General features: G+C 39.3%; 1 protein-coding gene across 1 annotated transcript in view; it reads left to right on the forward strand.

Moving 5' to 3' along the window:
* Positions 1–1,199: 1,199 nt before the first annotated feature.
* Positions 1,200–21,822, forward strand: part of sorcs3 (sortilin related VPS10 domain containing receptor 3) — a 287,365-nt gene continuing 266,742 nt past the window's right edge. Inside the window, exon 1 of the mRNA XM_024289874.2 lies at positions 1,200–2,180. Coding sequence (XP_024145642.1) covers positions 1,662–2,180 — 519 coding nt within the window. The 5' untranslated portion in view covers positions 1,200–1,661. The remainder of the gene's footprint in view (positions 2,181–21,822) is intronic.

Consider the following 21,822-nt stretch of genomic DNA (forward strand, 5'->3'; position numbering starts at 1 on the left):
AGTAATAAATGACCAAGAAATATAGCGTAGATTCAGAATGTTCTAATGATGTGGAAGAGAAGTGATCTGAACTTTATGACAGTAAAATGTGAATGGGTTCTTGTTTACTTTTTTGTTTGCATGTTTAATTTAGACTTGATTATGTTGCAAGAAATACAAGGAATCTGGAAAACTTCACCTGCACTGTTGAGTACCAGGTATCTATCTCCGAGTCACACTGAACGTTTGGCTAAAGATGTCCTGGATCAATGAATTGGATTGAATCAGATCGTTCAAAATAAGACAACATTGACAATAAACTATAACAGCAACCCATAATATGAATTAAATTACTGTTAAAACCATTTGTAACACCCCTAAAAGTTCATATTTTTTCTGGTTTCTTTATAGTTTTCTACACAAACACAGTCAAGTATCAACAGATGATTGGTTATGTGTTTAATTTGGTTTATTTCAAGCAATTTCAAGCAGAAAAACAAATGAAAAAGACAAAAAAACAACAACAAAAAAACAAATAAATCTATTAGAGAAATGCTAGCTGAAAATGAGAAAAATGATGCTATCCTCCTGACTTTATAATTTCTTTTCATTTTAAATAGGCATATTTTCCCCCTTAGTTCACTCATGCTACATTAAATTACATAAATACAATAATCATCAATTAGAGTTTGTCTATCAGTTTCAATAATCAGTTACTCTTTTAATCCAGAATCAACCTGCAGTCAGAAACTTCTTTCAACAGAAAATTGACCAGAGTTGAGAATCGAACTGTAGAACCAAGTCAAAAAGAAAGAAAAATAACTTTTTGTATAGAGTTCATGTATGAAGAACCACTAGATGTCAATCTTTAAAGTAAAAAAAATTGGTCTAAAAGGTCAAAGATAACTTTTCTAACAAAACAAATCTAAAAACGGAAAAATTTGGTTTGAAAGCTTGATTAAGTTTTTCATCTTAGAAAGTAAAGGTCAACTTAGAGTTATAAAATGTAAATCAAATAATAAAATCAAATAATATTAAGTGAAGTTATTTCTGTCCATGGGATGTATTCAATAAATGAACCCGTCACCTGCGTAGATATAATTTAAAACAGCTTTTATTTACTTTTATCTGACACCTCCCACCTTTAGAGCAAACCACGCCCACTTTCCCCTCCTTAAATAGTGTTTCTGTCTTTAAAGTTGTGTTTTCTGCTTTGAGTCTCAAATGTTTTAGATTTCTGAAACTGCAACTTTTCAAAGTAATAAAGTAATTTAAAAAAATAATCAATTGTGAGTGACAAAAGTGAAATGTGAGTTTTCATAACATGTCTCTATTTAATTTTGTTTTAAAAGTTTGTTTTGCGTGAGTCTAACACGAAGTTTCAGGTTTGTTGGAGAACTTCACAGATGAGTGAAAGATTCAGCACCACGGACAGCTCCTCTCTCTCTCTCTCCGCGCTCTCCCGCACGCGCACGCGCACTGTCTCTTCCGGGCGCTCGCTCGCAGCTGGCTGTGGTTCAGCTCCTCCCTCTGAGCCGTGGCTTTCCCCACCAAACCTCCTCGGACGTGCACAGTTTCGCTGAGGAGCGCGTTTCCTTCTCAGATCCGCATCGACCCGGGCGAGGCGCGTTCAGGTGCCGGATCAGGTCTCCAGCCGTCCCTCACCCACATCTCTGCCAGCGATGGAGGCTCGGGCTGGCGCGCGCCCAGACTGGCACTTATCTCTGGGCATCTGGGTGATGATCGCCGCGTTGCAGCACGCAGAGGCGGGGATCACTTGTGCCCGTTGCCCGTCTCCGGTTCGGCTGCAGCAGGAGGATTTACAGCTGACAGAGGAGAGCCTGAGGAGCGTCCAACTGGAGTTCAGAGCCGAGGACGGCAGTTTGGAGGAAGTTGCTCCACAGGATGCTGCCCTCGGGTCCGGCAGGGATCGGGGATCGGGGGCGGCGGGGAGCGCGGACAGTGCGCTCCTGAGAGCCAAGAGGAGCGCTCCGGAGTTGGCAGAGTTCGGTGGCGCGGATGTGGGCGCGCCGGGGGAGCGGGGCCCCGCGCTGGACGGGCACAGAGGGGGCAGACCCGAGCTCCGCTGGAGCAGGGAGGACGGCGGAGCGAGTAACCCGCTAAGCAGCAGCACTTTCGCGCTGACGGGGGACTCTGCGCACAACCACGCCGTGGTGTACTGGTCAGGACGCAACAGCAGCGTAAGTTTAACCCTCCCCACACTCAGTCACCCAAGTGCCCATGCCCGCTTCACATCCATCCCTCACGCAGAGGGAGAGACCCGACTCTGCGCCACGGAGCTCCTGTTAACAGGTGCACCGCGCGCTCTGCAGCTGCGCTCCAGCGCGCGCCACACTTGTACTTTTTTGTGCCTTTTTGGAATCGATGAATGTGCTGTTACCTCTGAGCCGGCAGAGCTGAATATTGATGCTGTCAGTAGTTCTGAGAACTGAACTCTTCCCGACTGACGCAGGTTTGCGTCCACACCGAGAGTCTGAGCCAGAAATGATGGAAATGATCTTATTAAAGCCAAAGATTCAAGAGATATCTCCTCAGTAATAAAAAGCCTAAACTAATTTATGCGGGATTATTAAGTATTTATGACTAATCTGCCCTTTTAGAGGAAGATTAAATCAATGGTCTTAATGTATGCAAAGATAAGGATCTCTGCTGCACTACCACACGGCTTCCAAGGGAAAGGGGTGGGGGTCTAATTCATAATCACTCAAGCAATCCCTTCTGCAAAATGTGGAAAAAAGTTGTGATTTTTAAATAAAAACGAGGAATTGTGAGCCAGTTTGCAGTATTGATCTCTGAATTGACACATTTAGGTCGCCCCTGCTGCAGATGGACGCTTCACCTCCTGCACTAGTGACCCTTGTTTGCAGAAAAGAAGCAGAACAAAAGATTTATCCTTTGAATTCCATGTTTGGCTGCGTCTCTATAAATGCAGTTTTAGGAGAAAGGACTGATTTCATGTCTGAGCTGATTATGACATGGTGCATGAACTTGTTTTTTTACCCGCAGTCAGGAGGCGCTGCAATGGGAATCTGTGGGGATGAATAGGTCATCGTGTGCTGGTTCCCCCCCAGCATCAAAGCTTTAAGACGTATCCCGAAGACTGAGGCCTCTCTGTCAAAGCCTTTTTTTTCTGTCACTGCATTTAAAAATGGGGTAAATGGGCCGTCAGAGGGAGACGAGGTCTGCTGCTTCATCTTCATCGGCTGCTGCTTTAAGTCTTTTGTAGATGGAAGAAGCCTGTGATCATGGGATGTGACTGGCCAACTGAAAACTCTAGATAGTCTATCACATTCTCGTGAAGATCTGTCTTCTTATTCAGTCAGAAAATAATAAAAGAAAAATAAAAGGAAGGATATATCTGTGGAAAGTCTGCTGTTGCTGCAGAGACAGACAGTAAAGTAATCGTGAGAGTATTTTTTTAGTCATTTAAAATGTGTGAAAGTGATTTATTCTTTAAATTTTGAGTTAAATAATGGTATTGTTTATCTGGTGTCAAACTCAAATCCTTGAAGCTGGTTTCATTGTTTGTTTTCTGAATAAATATTGGCAACGTTTAAATGTTTACAAACAAGCACTGAGTCCCAAAACAAATTAGATTTCTTTCAGTCTAAAACTTAAAAAAGAAACTTCTTTTTAACATCACAATTCAAAGGATAAATAATTCTAAATAAAATATGGGAACACTTTAAACAAAAGGAATTTAAATGTGCTTTTTATTTAGTATGATTTGAAAGATACAAAAGGAAAACATGGAGTCTTTAACAGCTACTTTGTACTTAAATAAATTAAGAGTGTGAATATTCCATAATCTGTCTGAAAGAAAGGAATCAAAAAAGCCAAGTTACAAAGAAGGATCTATATGTAGCATGGGGGTTTTAAAGCTTTTATATTAAGGCTGTTGCTGCATTTAAACAGATTTTGCTGCAACATTCACACAGAGGCTAGTGTATATTCACACAGAGATTGGTGGTATAGTCAGACAGAGAGTGCTGGTATATTTCCACACAGTACTGCTTGTAAATTGACATGGGGACTGCTGGTATATTCACACAGAGGCTACCGGTACATTCACACAGATGCCTATGGTGAATTCACACAGAGCTGCTGGTACATTCACACAGAAAAATAGGCCATTTACTTCGAGGCTGCTTTTACATTCACACACTTCTACTGGTATATTATTCACACAGGGGCTGCTGGTATATTCACGCAGAGATTGGTGGTATATTCACAGAGAGTGCTGGCGTATTCACACAGAGGGTGCTGGTACATTTCTACACAGTACTACTGGTATATTTGCACACACTAATTCTGGTATATTCACATACAGAATGCTGGTATATTCACACAGAGGCTTCTGGTACATTCACACAGAGATGCTGGTACATTCACTAGAGTTATAGAGCATTTACCTCGAGCCTGCTTTTACATTCACACACTTATACCAGCATCATCTGTGTAAATATACCAGTAGATTTACTAAGAAATTGCTACAAAATGCATACAGAAGTTATTGTAACATTCACACAGAGCCTGTTGGAATTTTAATTTATGTTTATGGAGTATGTTCATAGAAGCTGCTGGTACATTCACATGAAATTGCTGGTAACTTCACAGCAAGGTTTCTACAGCATTCACACAGAAATCAGTGGAAGACTTACAAAGTGGATGCCGGTACATTCACACAGAGCTGCTGGTACATTCACACAGAGGTTAGTGGAGCATTGAAACAGATGCGGCTGCAGCATTCACACAACACTGCATTTACACAGATTTTAGAGGAACATACAAACACAAGCTTCTTGCGTATTAACAGAACAAAGCTTTTTGTCTCATTCACACAGAGGTCACTGTAGCATTTACAGACTTGTTCCTCAGCTTTTACAAAGAGGTTGAATAAGCATTCAAATGGAGCTAAGGGAAGGGTTGAAAGATTGTAATAAATCTGTTTTCATTTTCCTGTAACTAACAGAAATTATTGCTGCAGGGGTTTGGAGCTTTTGTTTACTTTTCTGTATTTTTAACATCCAATTTGTTGATTTAACTTATTTTTTTCTGTTATCAAAACTCTTGCTTGAAGCTTTGGTCAAATAAACTCATAGCAAAAACAAAAACTAACAAACAAGATAATTTTATTATTCTAATTGCCTCACATAAAGTCAAGATCCGCATGACAAAAAGTACAAATATTTTTTTTTCTAACCAAATAAAAACAGTATAAATTTATGAAATATGTTGTAGTTCCTTTTCTGAAGATTTCAGTAGAACCACTTGTTGAAATGCTATGAAATTATGACCCCTTTCCTCCCCAAAAGACCTATAAAAAGACTAAATGAGTTGAGTTGCTCTGTAAACTGGTGTCTGGTAGTAAATATTACCTTTCGTTGCTGCTGCCAAAGGTGGCTCTTAAAGCTGTAATTCAGGGGTGCTTTCTCATAGAGTTTGTTAAATTAAAATTGCCACAGTGTTAAATGTCATGTGTTGTTGGTCTGACCTCATTTTAAGAGCCTGTAAATATTCAAGAGAAGCAGAGAAGGGTTGCTATATTTTTTATTTTCTGTCCACCCTGAGAAACACTGATTGACTCACACTCTGTCATAATATCGATCAGCATTGTGACATTGTGCGCCGTTATTCCTGAATTGTGTAAAGAAAAGCTCGTGGCATTTTCAGAACAGATGGAAGATTGCCTCTGCATGGGTGAGCTATAGACTAAATGTCTTAAAAAAAAAAGAAAAAATCTCAACAGTCCAGATGATCGAGTCGTGTCAACGTTTGCCTGAACTCCACCTTTAGTTTTTTTTTGCTGGAAAACCTCCCCAACCCAGGAAACTGTTATAGCCCAGGACATATTTACTCCGCATGTAAAAACATTTACAAAGCAGCTCTTCTAAGCACCATGTTACGAGATCAAGCCACATTTATTATTTAGGCCCAACTTGCTGCCATTTTTAGAAGGTTGCAGAGAGGAACGTTCAGTGAAAAAGCAGCTTCTTTGTCAAAAAAAAAAAAAAAAAAAAAACAGCTGGAGCTTTGCTGTGATTCATCTCTGACACTTTATTCTAGTTAAAAGCCTCATCTTATTTGTAGGAATGTTCTTCCTGAAGTTCTTTAAAAGAGTTCTTTTTTTAGGTAGAGTCACTCTTTTTGGTTTGACAGTGTGAAAAACGATTTGAGGAACTCCCTGAAATCAAAAACATGGAGGAAAATTTGAGCATTGCTCAGGATGTTCACCGAAAATGTTATTTTAGAGGATAAGAGATCAGAAAATATGTTTGTGTGTATTCATATAAAGAAAAATGTTAATTTCCTCATGAGCGCTGACTCATTTTAACATTACAGAGCACATTGTAATCATCAATACTTTGTTTCTGCGCAATTTCTGACCTATTTAAAGAACTTCTGCTCCTTTCAAAATTCCTGAAACAGCATCTTAATGTCTTCATTGGTCTGATCTTTTTTCAGAAGTGAACCATCTACTGTGTTCAGATTATTGTTTTGCTGCCAAAAAACTGAGCTCCAACCATCCTCCAGCCGCCATCAAAAAGAGTCTATGTAAACGTGCATTATGAGCTTCATGGCCATGTGAGTTTCTATGACCATTTACGGGCCATTGAATGAGCATTTTAACTTTGAACAATCACAGACTGGGATTCTGTAGTGATGTATGAATGGAGTCCCTTTTAATTCACGGAAGTGCCACCCTTTTGAAAATTGATCATGAGGGAGGAATTCACAGTAGCAGCTGGAACTATGTGACTCAGTCTTTCATATTTCAGAATAGAGCTGTGAAAGAAAAAAAATCTGGAGCAAGATTCATCGTTTGACATTTTGCAGCAAACCTTTTCCACCTGTAGGTGGCGACATGTGCCAGTGAACAGTACAACAAGGAAAAGAAGAAGAAGAAGTCACTCCCTGCTTGAACTCCATGACCATCTATGCGACGTTCTGTTTCTTATTTGACCTCGTTGTGTTCAGTAACTGCAGAGACAGTTCTCCATTAATCCAAGTGGGATGATGACTCATTGTGTGCTCAAACATCCCAGAAATGTGGTTTCTTATTGCATTGATAGCTGCTGATACCTGCTCAGTGATCAGGTCTTAGTTTGGTAAATGTGAATCATCACAGTTCTGTCATGTTGTAGCTAAGGTGGGATAATGACTTTCACACACAGACAGAATGGCTTAAAGAGCTTATTATCTTTAAAAAAGCTTAAATGATTGATTAAAATGGTATTTTGAGTTTATTTTTTTGGGTAGCAAACAGTTAAAACATAGAAAGTTTGTGGATAAATATTCATAGATCTGAACATAGGTGGCGTTCTAACTCAAATCTTAAAGAAAGGGCAGTTTTGTATTCTCTATTGAAAACGTGATGGAATTTTGGACCAATCTCCTTCTTTCTGTTGGATCATCAGCTGAGCTAATACATCAAATTGACTTTGATCCTTCTAAAGGGCTGGATTTTGCTTCTATTTGACTTTTTCCATTAAGAAGCACTGCTTTTCAATTTTAATTTAGGTTTTAAGGCCCCCCATTAAATAGATCCAGTTTTTATGACTGCCAATTTGTATTTTATCTGTAAATCCCTTCAGATAAAATATCTTCCAGATAAGAGATCCTGGTACAAAAACTCAAGTGAACCACAAATAATATATATATATATATATAAGTGAAAAACAAGAGGTTGAAGTTTAACAAGAAATATTGATGAAGTCTACGAACAGTTTAGTTTTAACTTGTAAGTCCCTCCATGTGTTCTTTCAAGCATTTGTAACAGGATGTTGTTTTATGTTGTTGCTGTCGGCTGCAGAAATGCACTATGATAGGATAGAACTTTAAGCTTTTCTTCCCCATCACAAAGCGTGATGGGGAGACATTGGCAGAATCTTCAAGATTTCATTTTGCCACCAGATTTTTTAAAAACCACCCTGCCTGTCTCTGAACTGCCACTACGCGACCTCCAAATTTTCCCAGGTGGCCACTGACCAATGTCAAACAATCATCTGGTCGCTGTTTAATTTGAACGTTTTCTTATAACCTTCACATCCGACAAACGGCGTGCAGTGATTTTGCTTAGTTTGCTGCATTTTGGTATTTTAGGATATGCGACCATAGTATCATTAAACCTCTTACTTAAGGCGCTAAATGTAGTAGTAGTAGTAGTGTTTATTTCATTTTTCAAAGCACACAAAATGAGTTTTACAATAATCTTTTTTTTTTTTTTAGAAATGAAAATGAAAAATGTAAAAATTAAGAGTAGGCTACAAAGGCTTCACACCCAAAATATTCAATATTTAATTCAATTTTTTTTCCAGTGTATTACATCCAGGTTATTATTGATGCTCATAAATATTATGTCATCACAAAACAATTGTTTTTGGCTGTCATAACTAGTAATTCAAACTTTTAATTATTTTATTTTTTTTTAAGGGGACAATGAAATTTAAGAGAAAACCACCTGGTGAAACAAGACAGAACACATGGTTTGAATAACGGCTAGTTTCCATCTGTGGTCCCTGGCAATGCTGACACAGAAACTACTACTATCTAGAGTGCCCAAATTAAAGGTATAAAAAATGAATTCTAATGCAATTTAAAACAAATTGAATTGAAATACTTTTGTTTGTGTTGGGACTACTGCCTCAGTACTTCTTTCGATAAGCAGGAAAACCTGCCGATTCTCTTCACTTCACGTCCCGGTGTGATCAGAATTCGGACAGGATGAGCTCAGAGATGGTGGATCGAGTAAAGTCCAGCCTGAGTCAGTGCAGCAGTCATGAGCATGTTTGAAAACTCTGTCAAAAAGCTCAAAACTGACAAAGACTCGTGTGGGCATGCTCTGCAGGGCACGCGCCCTGTTGCACTGACCTTTAACCAACATGCCAATTCCCTGCACCCTCGACCATCTCCGCTCCTCAGGACTAAATGCCAGAAATATTCATGCAGATGAATGTGAGCTGGCTGGCTTACAGGCTGTTTGGTTGACTGGCCATGACATCAGCCATAAATCCACAACCTCTGCGGTTCACAGACTCTCTCCCAGCCTCATTTGAGGCGGACTGGTCGGCCGTGTCTTGTACTCTGACTACCTGTGGGAGAACACATGCTGCTGCGAGATCCCCGAGGGGGGGCGGCGTGTCCTCTGAGGCGTGCGCACAAGCCTAATGCACTCTCTCCCTGTACCTGTGCGGCCCCGTCTGCTGTGGCGTGGCGCCGTAGGCTGGCGCAGGTTCCACTGACGCCTCAACCTGTCGTTTTAGCCGGCGCTGCAAAGGTGTAAAAGTGGAGACCAACTGTCAGCTCTGATATTCATGAACATAATTCCAGTGGAGCGTCCCTGCAGCTTCCATGCTCATGAACAGAACGGCACCGGGAGGGACAGCTTGCATACAAAATGGAGCATGTGTGTCGTGATGTCCAAACATTCATCTTTCAAAGTCCCCACCCCACCCCGCAACAATCCCTGCTTCAGAGAAGCTGAGCACCTCAAAGCCTTTGTTGCTCAGGCGGAACCAGCCGCGGTGATACAAGCTGTGGAGCTGAGGGACGTCACGCCGAGCCAGGTCACCCGCATCTGCCGAGGCATCGGCGGAGCCGGCCGCGTGTGCTTGAAATTCCCAAATCCCTCTTGAGAGGCTCAAACGGAGCCGCCAGAGCGGCATCTGAAGGCAGAAATGTCACAACCGGCATGGAAAACATTAAAAAGCTCTTTTCATCGCGGGACCCCAAATCCAGCAGGTGCTGATGAATTACAGCACTTCAGAGAGAACCCAACGGCGTCTTGAATACTTATCACGCTGCCAATCTGCTGGTTGTATTTTGTGGTCAATTGTCCTGCGTTTTTAGAGACAAAAAAGCTGCTAAAACAGACAAAGCCACATTCTTGTTCTTTCTCTCTGCAAAGACACAGCAGCTTAGTTTCCATCAAGCATTCTCACCCCTCAGCCTAAATGACTGATGTTAATGCTTTATAGAGTTGTTCAGCTCCCTCCCTGTGGAGCTATTTTAGGGCCATGAATATTTGGAACCTAAATAATATATTTAAAAAAAATTATTGGTGTTTTGCCGAAAGAAAAGTAAAATGTCCAAAACTTTTTGCTATTCTGAACAAAATTTAATTATTTTCAGCTTCAAATGTTCAGATTTGTAGGTTTCAAAACTCAAAATTTCAATTCTTTTTTCAACTTTCAATTCTTTTTTTTTTTTTTTTCGTTTTCGAGTCTGAAAATTTCTGCCTCAAAACTTTTGGCCCCGTTGTGGCGTCTTGGGGCGGGGCCATTTGATGAGGGTGGCAACTTCATTGGTCAGTCAGTGAAGGCACCGGGACCCAAGTTACCACCCTCATCGATCTTGATTGTTCTTTTGTGTTAGTCCCGCCCCAACACGCCACAATGAGGCAAAAAAGTTGTGAAACTGAAATTTTCATATTTGAAAATGGAAAAAAAAGTCAAAACTAAAAAAAAAAGTTTTGAAAGTTAAAATCCGAGTTTTGAAACCAGAAAAACAGAACATCTGAAGCTGAAAAAAAAATGAGTTTATTTTAGAATATCAAAACGTTTAGTATATTTTGTTTTCTTTTTGGCAAAACACCAATATTTCTTTTCAATTTGTTTTATTTGGGTTTCAAATACTTACGGCCCGGATTTGGCTCCATACCTCCCCTCCTTTCTGCCTTCTTGTGGGTGTCAGCTCTGCAGGAGGCAGAGAAAGAAGCAAGAATATAAGCAATGCGACCCTTCCAGCAAACCTTGTTATCCCTTTATCCATACTTCCTCGCCGTAATCCTGCTGTAATTAGTGTCCGCACATTTGTTTGGCTGTTTTCTCAGGGCTTGTTTCAGTGGAAGTACGATCCAGAGTTGGCTGCAGAGTTCACTTTCAACACAGTGATCACCAGGGGGAAGAAAGAGACAATTATTCATTGTTCTTCATGTTGGCAGAGCTATCTTTTTTTTTTTTTAATGTAGAAACCGTACTTGGAATCCCCTTAACAGAATTAACGAGAACGTTCTTCTGTGCACTCTCAAAAATGCAGCTTTCTACTTCCAAGGGACCTCAACTAGGTCAGCGCATTTTCTGCATTTTATAACTCCTGCTAAAGGTCACCAGATGCACTTAGCAGACTCACATAATGTTAAAGCTCGCCTCGCCACAGAAATGCTGCTACATTAAGGAGGCCATTCAGGAAGCTATCCAATCAGGATGTATTGCACCTGCTGCAGCAGAACGCCGTGGATCCAACATCACATCAAGCTGCTAAAAGGCTTTGATGCGACGTGCGAAGTGAAAAGCCAGCCGGCCGGACAGGAGAGGCTTTAAAGGCTGCGTTCGCCACTCCTAATGGCCTCATTATGGTTCCTTCATGATTGCAAAGGCGGCTGATGGGAGCATGGAGGATTATTGTGCGCTTGGCCACTGATCCTGGCTCACAATGATGGGTGCCCACATCTCTGAGGGAGTCAGATACAGGTGATGTGTTATGTCTGGACTGCAGCCTCAAATGTTTTTGAAAATGCCTAAATGGAGTAATTATGCCCAAATGAGGCCCTTACCCATGGAGGCCTTCAGCAATGTTGAATATTGACTCAGGATATGCACAGCGGCCAAAAACGCACACAACTCATATACCAACTATGAACCAAACTTCTATTTCTATTGACTTCCTTAAAACATCGGGGTCCTCAGATCGTTTGTGGGTGTGTGGGTCAGGCCAGACGCAAAGATTTTTTTTTTTTTGTCTAAAGGTGATGCTTTGTGCACACAGTGCAAATTTGGTGTGTTCCAGGACGTGCCAAACATAGATTTTTGTTAGCACTTTTAGTGCTCACACAGGTCTATTGCCATCTAAAACAAATAGTTGGAAGAGGCTTGATGTGAAATATCAAAGCAGTGCAAATGTTGTAAATCTTGCTTCAGGCTTTTTCTGTTACAGCTCTATTCCGATATAAGACAGACTCAATGTCAAATAATTCTGGCCGGGTCCAATGATCAATATTCAACCGGTCGGCACTTCTGTGTTTTGAAAAGTACACTATACCCAAATGTCACTACCAAATCCGAGACCCCAATTGATTAAAGTTCAACTACTTAAACTATGGATGTGCGTTGAATGGGGTCACATTTTCTGTGAACGTAGATAAAAAAAAAACGAATTTAAAAAATTGCATAGCGATGCATGACCTCAACAGTTCTGAACACAGAAGCCTGAAAGACACAAATACATGTGTTCACATAGACTTTTCATTGAAAGCAATCACTGGGACATACCTTTTTGAGCCCCTTGATGCAGCATTAGAGTTCCTCTGCATGCAGTTTTCAATGTGAATCAATTAAACCCAATTTTTTTTTATTTAAAACTCCACAGGAGGTCCTAGTTTGGGCCGAGCATTCTTCGATATCTGGATCTATTTTAGGTTGAGTCCAACTGTCATCGTGATGTTTGGTCCAAATGTGGCTCTCAGTCCTTTAGACTTTAACCATTTTAAGACCAAAGCTGCACATTTTGTTAAATTTCATAAAAAATGTTGGTTTTAGAATATACGTGAAAATACATCTGTTCTGGTTCTTGATACCTGTCTCTGCGGCACTTTATGATGAGTGGAATCCGATTTGTTTAACACAGAACACACACAGAGCAGTGAGTGCTGATGGCTGGAAGTTAGCATCCTGCTCAGTTTAAGGATTACATTTGGTTCACTGAGTAAATGACAAAAGTGAGCCAAATGTGGCTCACATGGTTCACTTTGGCCTTATATAATAACTGTGCTATGATGTAAAAAATCAGTAGTGTAGTACAAGTAAGTTTAGTTTTTGAAGCAAGGGAGAAGCTGTGGATTGTGTCTGAGCTGGTATGTGCCGACAGCTTCAGTCATCTTGGTGAGTTCTTGAACCAAAGCTGGTAGAAGGAGATGGTCTTTCTACTGATTCTTTTCCTGTTTAAAAGTTAATTTCTCTCTGCTGCTTACTTGTATTGAAAAAAAAAATATACAAAAAGCTTCACTTTTTTAAGTATAATAGAGTAAAACAGAAATGGAGTTAATGACAGATAAAGTTGAGATCCTTAGTATAAACTTCTGGTTAAGCCATTTTGGATAAAAGTATCATGTCACCATATTGAAAGGAAATGCTGTCAAAGCTGAACAAAATCAGATATCAATTCTCCTATTACTGCGGCAGCTGCTTTATCTAAAGTTAAAGTGACTGGATGTGTCACAGCGAGCGGATGAAACATGTCCTCCACATTTATGCATCACCAGAGGCAGCAGCCACAGATTCACTCTAGAACCATTTATAAAAGCAGGAGTTTCTAAATCCAGGCCTTGAGGGCTGTCTGTCTTCTTCTGGAATCAACCTCGTCATGGTAGCTTCTCATTGGTGGAGAAGTAAGTGACATTCTTCAGACTATCGTGAATCTTCAAACTGTTATGCAAATCATGTGATTCCAGAGGAGAAAGCGGAGAAAAGCAGCCTTGTCCTAATGTGCAGAAGTGAAGTGCTGAAGCAATCCGTGTAAATCATTTGATTCTGTTGTGAAGATAAGTGGATTTTAGCTGATATGAAAATCTGCTTTTCTACGTATCAGAATCAGTTCATAACATAAACAGTTGAAGAGTTTTGTATGTCAAAGAGAGTTGCTTAGATGTCGCCGTCAACAGCGTTTAAAGACCATCTCCGATCATCTTTAATCTATTTTAAGTTTTCCCAGTTGTCTTAATTATAAATATCCCCGTTTTAGGCATCGTTTAAGACATAGTTTCTGTAGAGCGGCAACAATTCATTAGAAATTCGCCTCCAAGTTGCAGGACTGGGTGCGTGGAGTAAAACCGTCTCAGCTTTCTGACATCCATCTGTTAACTCGTTCTCCTGCTGGCTTGCAGCCCCATTCACACCACCCAACCTAACATTGGTGGTGCAACAAAAATGGTGAGCAACGTCAGAGCTATCCAGACATAGTTTTGAGATAGATGCCAGCTTGCTTAAAACTTAGTGTACAACGACGTACATGGATCTAGTCGTCTCTAACCCTAGTGCTATCCTAGGCATTTTAACGTTGGTAGTGGAGTTGTCTGGAACCCACAAGACAGTGCGCTGATCTTTTTTTTTTTTCCAATGATTTTTGATTTTCACTGGTTGCTTGACATGAAATCCTGTCCACTTTTGCCATAGGAAGGATATCACTTCAATGTAAGGGTGGGGGTCATCTGGACCCCAAAGCATAGCACAAGGGTTAGCTTCTGCATCACACCTAAAAGCTTTTTCAAACTGTATTTTGAGTTCAAATCAATGTAAATAAGGAGCAGACTAAGAAATACTCAGAAATGCAAATTTAACGTAATTTTCTTTTTATACATCTTCAATAAAGGGGAAAGAAATGGCACAGGAATACATTAAAACACAATATTTGTCTCTCATTAGGTCTTTAAATGGTTAATGGTGCATAGAAGGGTTAAAATGAACACAACGCCATGTTCATATGGGACGTGAAAGTGTGCTTAACTCCACTTAACCTCCAGTTCACACCAGACATTTTTTTGTAATGGTCAATAGGCGCTTCTGCTCAGCTGTGGTTATCTAGAGCTGTTTTTTTGCCATTATCAGACACCCAAAACCACACCCCCCTATTCCATAGTTGGCCCACTACATTGATCTGTGTGTGTCTCATGTCTGTTTTTGTAAGTTATGTTTTTGTGTTTATTTTCATCTCTGTTTAGGTACAAAAATATGATCACATTGGTCAATCGCTGTATTTTATTGTGAGAAATTGGTTTTATTTTTGAAAATTGACCTGATTTTCTCATGTGTCATGGCGTAACTTCCTACCAGAATTGACGTGAATCAGTCGCGGCTCGGGCAAAAAAAAAAAATAAAAAAAATAAACCAGATGCCGAAACACGGTGCTGTAATCCCCTCAACAGAATGTACGGTGCAAGCCGGCTGTGGAGGACTGTGGTGCTTCTCGTCTGGTGTGAACTACACCATAGGTTAACAAGAGGACCGAATGCAAGCGGCCACTTTTATGCTTTTGAAAATCTCAGAATAGTTCTCAAATTCTCTGCTGTTACTTCCGTTTATTCTTGAAAGTATTGGTGAAATAACAGACACAGACAAACGTTCCCATTTCCTTTATAGTGTTTCACTATCCGTTTCATACTGAAACCATTACTGAGTACCAAGGACATTCATGGAGAAACACGGAGACTTACAACTCCCACAAGCACACTGCACGTCTGCCTTAATCACCTTTTCTTAAAAGCCAAGTGTGATAGCTTGTAATGTTCGTGTCCTTTGCCTTTTCCCTGACCACGGGTGGAGAGGCACCCATAACAATGTCAGCCCTCACGCATGCCTCCTCTCTCCGTGTTCCCCCTTTCCTTCGCCCTCTCCTCCCTGTGCTTCAAACTGGAAGAAAAAGTCCTAAACCATCTCAGTGGGTTGGGTAGAACGTTGTCATGCCTACAGGAGGCTGCCACCGATAGAGACCGATGTAGACACATCGCCCTCTAAGACCTGAAGTCAATTAACACATTGTCTAATTAAAGTGATCTACTGGTTTATCTACCACAGATTCAAAGTGGCTGGAAAAATTGCTCCGTGCAGCATTAACTTTATGGCCAGGGCTGCTTCGTTATTTCCATTTAGATTTTAATAGTAATAACCTGCTTTAGTGCCCCTTTACCCGCCCACCATTACCCAGCATCTTTCCCCGATGTGGGCAGGAGACAGGTGTGGCGATTTTGGATTTCTATTTCCTGTTAATCCTCCTCCGCGACTGTGTAAAATACTCGATTACGTGACTGAACTCCTGACGGTCGGTAACGTCTGGCCCTTCCCAGCGTCCTCTTTCAGCTGGCCGGGAGTCATTTTCCTCCTCAGGACTGCTTTTCCGCCGAATGTGAAACACATTTCTATCACGCGCAGTAATTGTCTTTTATTTAGCCAGGGCTCCGTGCTGAGCTGCCTTTGAAAATTTAATGTTGCCTTAAGAGTTATTTGGACAGCTTGGCAGGTACTGATGTAAGCCTGTCTTCTACAGGACAAAGTGAGTGGTCATGGATAGCAGTGAATTATTAATCCGGAGACTCTTTCATAGTTGTTTTCTTTGAGCGAAGCTCTTCGGCTGGAGAGAAAGAGCCTTCACTGCCTTTTGAAAAACCTCTCTAAAGCAACACCGCTAACTGAAGAAGAAAAGGTAAATGTATCAGTAATGATACCTTTGGTTAACCACTTAATAGAGGTGTCACTAACAATTCAAGCCTTGCATTTAATTTCCATTAAAGGTTCATTGTAGAAGTGTTCAGTCATTCTATTCAAGTATAATTAAACAATACATTGTGTGTTAAACTAGTGGAGAGCCAGTAAATTTTTTTTTTTTTTTTATTTAAAATGTGTTCAGTTTTGTCTTTCTAAGCTTGTCTAGATGGGATTTGATCAGCAAGCAGCCATGCATACCTATTAGATTTAAATGCTTATATATATATATGTGTGTGTGTAAAATCAATATTAATGCATTATTAATAACTGCAATATTAATAATTACATATGCAATAATATTGCTGACATACAAGAAGGTAAAATGACGAGTCAATGAGGCATAGTTTGCGAAACATTTGAATTGAAAAGAAGTGTTTATGCTGCACTAGATGCTCCTTTATACTCAATTGTGAATGGGTTATTTTTGACGTTATATTTTTCGTCCAAATTCACTTACTCCCGGGTTAGAACACTATGTAGGGCATTTGTCATTTAGTCGGGGGTCCGAATCTTCAGTCCCAAAGTCTAGAGCCCTTGAAATTTCCCAGAAGTCTCTGCAAAAAATTAATATGCATTGATGCCTTTGACTGTAAATAAGAACTGGATTGAGTGAAACATCACTCATAGGCTATGTCCAAATTCCTTCACTGCATAGTGCACTTTGTATAGTTCGCTCACCATTTTTTAGTCCCTAACTACTCAAAAACAGAGCGGGACTATATAGTGTTTTGGATTTTGAAGGCAATTCGGACACGATGCTCACTACTTTTTTCGTTTTTCCAAACGTCAGATATGATGTCATCGATTTCACAAAGTCAAAATCAAGTCAGTACGGACATTTCACGACTTTATTGTATGACTCCATTGTGTTCTGAGGGTTAAAATATGGATGGTTTATTCAAAAATTGCATCTAAACATTTTTTTTCTTTTAATTGTTTGACCTCAATGCATTGTGGTCTATATTTTCTAATCTAGTGAGCATCGATGCAGGCTTCTGGGAAATTTCTAGTGCACTAAATTTTGGAATAATAGATTCGGACGCACAATGTAGTGCACTATATAGAACACTAGGGGTCACCAACGTGGGTTAGGGAGTAGTGAGTTAAATCAGACGGCTAAATTAATGTGTTTTGTGGTAGACAGAAGAAACATGGAAAATGAAACCTGCTATTTGCTGATTTTGCGATTCGCTTATTAGCATTTAACCTTAACATTGTAGCTACAGGCCTCACAGAGAAGGGGGGGGTTGCTTTATGCCAACGCTCCACCCACAATCTATGGAGTGATTTTTGTGCTACTATTTAACAAGTTAAAGTTACAATTTTGAGATTGAAATTTTTCTAAGTTGCAAACGGAATGTAAAGTGTTCAGAAAAACTTAAAATATTAAATATTTGCCTTCAAAATTTTTTTTTCATTTGCAAACTTTATTTTGCAATTGGAAACTTTATTTTTTTTCTTTCAAAATTGTTTTTTTATCTAGACCAATCAGCAAGCTGGCACAAACATTACACAACACAGAAACGTAGCAACGCAAAATGAATGATAGGGCGAACGTGAAATGAGGCACAATGCATCTAAAAATGTTTGTGCTGCAATTGCAAAAATATTTAAGCAAAAAAAAATGAATAAGGGAAATATCTTGAAACCCAAAATTTTTTTTTTTGCAAATAATGAATATGTTGCAATATGTTGGCACAATAATCATTCCATAACAATTCAGAGGCAATTTTTTTTGATTAACTACTTTGCTCTACAGAAACTATGTAGAAAATCACACATTTTATTTCTTTTTGCCTGAAAAAATTACATAAATAAAAATAAAAGGTATAATCATAATTATAAAACCACTTGGAATGCTTTTGCAATAGATCAAAAAGTGATTGGAGTGAGAAATTAAAAAGACACCAAAGATTTGGATTTTGGCTGATATAATTTATCTGTTATAATTACTTGAAAGTCTTTTGTAAGATTTTGTGGAAGTTAGACATGCACTCTGGTGGGTTTTTAGCTGGAAAAACAGGTTTATTTCTCTCTTGTATCATGCATTTTACCATGGGTTGACTAAACTAGAAAAGGAACATTTGCTAATATCAGCTTTTAGCTAATGTTACCTTGGTAACATGTTGGCATTAAGGTTTTTTAGTCCTACTTTGTATTTTTTGATATATTTACACTTTAAGCAAAAACATGGCAATTTTTAAAGATTTTGAAAACCTGTGAAAGCAAAAGTGCCAGGTGAGAAGAATTGAATGGTCTCTTTTCACAACCTGCATGGGAGCCCAAGTGATTTTTATTTCATCTGTTCCTGGAAGTGCATGTGGCAGTCATGTAACACCAATTTTCAGTGCAATTGCAAGTGAAATTAGTTCACACATTTGTTCACAATTTTGTTTCTCCAGGTAGAAATTTGTGAGTCCATCGAGGAACAACTCTGAGAAGAACTTGATTTATTGGGTTGCTTTAGCTGATGATTGTTGTGGAGGTTGTATGAGACTCTGCACCTGCATCTAACGAGCTGTTGTCACCTCTGATCAGGCGTGTTTGGCTGTAATTCCCAAAGGAAAGAGCTCAACAATTCTCTGCAGAAAAAAGATCTGCTTTTTAAGTGTGTCATTGTTGCTTTGTCTGCAGTATTAAATTAACAAGTTCTTGTCACATTATTCTCATCATTTATAAACACAATAAAGATTAAAACTGAACTAGAAAAGGAACATTAGCTAATATTAGCTTTAAGCTAATGTTACATTGGTGACATGTTGAGCATTTAAGGTTTTTTACTTTTCTGAGTTGTGGTGGAGGAAAAAAAAATGTATTTAGATGCATCGATTATTATCCATGAATGATTGTGAATCATAAAGTTGAAGTAACAAACGTGAAGCATTTTTAACTGACATTTGAGGAGCACATAAACATGGCTGACCTTTCAAATCTCATCATCTGACTAGAGTTTTGGCTTTCTTAGTGTCGAGGGTCAATCAGATAAAAGTCAGGCGATGTGCAAGTTATGTCACACCATAATTAAATATGTAGGGAACACAACAAATTTGCAAAATTACAATATGCGGCTGGCTATTTATTTTGTTTGACGTGAGTTTAAGAGGGTTTCATTAAAGCTGGTCTGATGATAAAACGTAACATTATCGTATTTAAGGTTGTTCAGTTCAGGGAGTTTTTGTTCTCTTTTGATGCTGTGAAAGATTTTTGATTATCAAACAAAATATTTTTCATGTCAGAATTTTAATGTTCTCAATAAAATTTAAACAAGTTCTTGTCTTTACATTAAAATGCACTTTGGTGGAGAAAAGTAAGTAATATTGGTCTGGAGTCTTATAGTACAGAGAAATATCTTAAAAATAATGCAGATCTGGGATGTATTGATAATTGTTTCATAATCGAATCGTTGCCTTTGGAATCGTAGTTGGATTAAATCTATTTGTGAGTATTTCTTTTTTTCAAAATGTTGGGAATCAGGATCAGACAAGATAAAAATGTTAATTGAAAAAGTTTGTAGCTCGTTACACTACAAGCTTCCTGCTCCGCTCCATTCTGATGCATCCACTTGTAGACAAATATATTCATGTATGTCTTTGTTAACCATCTCAGGCCTGGGATCTGACTCAAAACTGTACGTCTGGATGGCTTCGATACTGCTCATCATTTCTGTTAAAGTCATGTTGGGGGTGTGAGGGGCTGTAAGCTAGCGGGAGAGCTTGTAACAAAGGCATCATGGGAAATAATGACTGCTTTGTGCCAACAGTCCCACCCACAAATCAGATTAACTCTTGCTGCTCTGCAGAAACTATGTCCAAGAAAACGCCACTGATTTTTAGATTTTTATAAAAAATGGCAAAATCATAGTTAAAAAACAAAACAACTTGGAATGCTTTTTAAAGGAGATCAAAAGATGATTGGATTTGAACCACATGTTTGTAAAAGGGAATTTGAGAAAATAATTGACAGCTGAGTTTATTTGACTGAACCTTTTGTTTAAAGGGACATAATTATCAAACACAGAATGAATACCTGCTCTGCTTTACAGGAATTTTGTTTGCTCACCGTTTCAACAATCAACTCTGAGCGACCTTCACAACTCTATCATCAACTTTCATTTCTTTCATCCTGAATACTTGGTACAGGCTGTAATGTTGACTAATGAATGCCAACTCAGAAGCGGTGAAATAAACACCCTGAGCTCGACTTTTTCTTCCTGTGTGCTTCAGCCCTCAGCCTGCTTTTGGCTGCGTCGACATCACTGTGATTTTCTCCGGTGTGGCTCGCTATGCTGAGAGCAGCACATCAACAAACCGCAGCGTTTTAATGCTAAAATGTCTGTTTTGTTGTAGCACCTCAAATGAAATAATACCATCCTTTCATTTGTTTTTTTTTCCTCTCAAACTTGGCCTCTCTGCTCATCTTTCCTGACCAGAATCTCCCAAATCTCAATATTTCTCAGTCAGTGCTGCCCCAGTCCTGTCACACAGAGACGGATGGTGGGTCTTAATAATCAATGGTGCTCAGTATCATTGCTGCTGTGTCATACTTCAGGCTACGCTGAAAACAAGCCGGTCCAGGAGGCTTTTTGGGGTGCAGTGTTTTCCTCCGCTTCATGTACCGCCTGCATTTTTAATTGGCAGGACGTCAACATTGAGTTGAAGTTGACACAGCCTGGTGCTGATGTTAAAACCCGCCGCCTTCCTCTGCTTCCCACCAGCTCGTTCTGCCGCTCTCGTCAGCCCCATGGGCCACGCTGAAGCTAGTGAGCGTCTTATGAGAAGTGACAGCGGCGCATGGAGATGCAGTGGCCGCCAGCCCCCTCAAATTAATCTACATTTTTGTTTTAATTTGCTTCTGCCCTGCTATTTTTTATTCCTTTACTGAAGCACACATTACTCTGTCCTGACAGAAACACATTTGAAGTTGCAGAAGCTGGGTCAGAGATTTGATGTTATGAAGCAGAAATGAAAACTCAGGTTTTGATTTGAGCAGCAGGAAATATACAAGTGACTTTTAGGTAGTTCATATTTTTGGAGTTAAAAATTGAGAAAAATGTGACCATTATGGTTTGATTTAGACTCCAGTTTATCTTTAACACTTTGATCAGCTAGGTGAGTATATATATATATATTCAATATGATATAAATTAAAACAAGATAATCAGACAGAAAAGTGAAAACAACTAAATAAAATAAAATAAACGTATTGTAGAAGTAAAAGTTATAAGAATTTAGTGAAAAGTTACACTCCTTACAGAATACATTAACCCCTTTGCCATTTAAATGCCGGTGGCGTTCTTTTAACATTTGCTGAGACATGAAAGCAAATATTCTGATGCACTGGGAACAACTGTAGTACTAGCAAAATAAATAAATTAATTAATAGTAGACGATTCCATAACGCTATTTATTTATTATTTAGAAGAACTGCAACACAACAAAAATAAAATAAATAAAAAGGCAAAAAAAATAAACAAATACATAAAAATAAAACCTTCAGCCAGAAAGCTGTGTTAACATAATAAAAGCATGACAACAATAAAAGAAAACAGGGTGAGTAACTGATTGACTTA

Source organism: Oryzias melastigma, linkage group LG1 (genome assembly GCF_002922805.2).
Source record: "Oryzias melastigma strain HK-1 linkage group LG1, ASM292280v2, whole genome shotgun sequence".
In the NCBI taxonomy this organism is placed as follows: domain Eukaryota; kingdom Metazoa; phylum Chordata; class Actinopteri; order Beloniformes; family Adrianichthyidae; genus Oryzias; species Oryzias melastigma.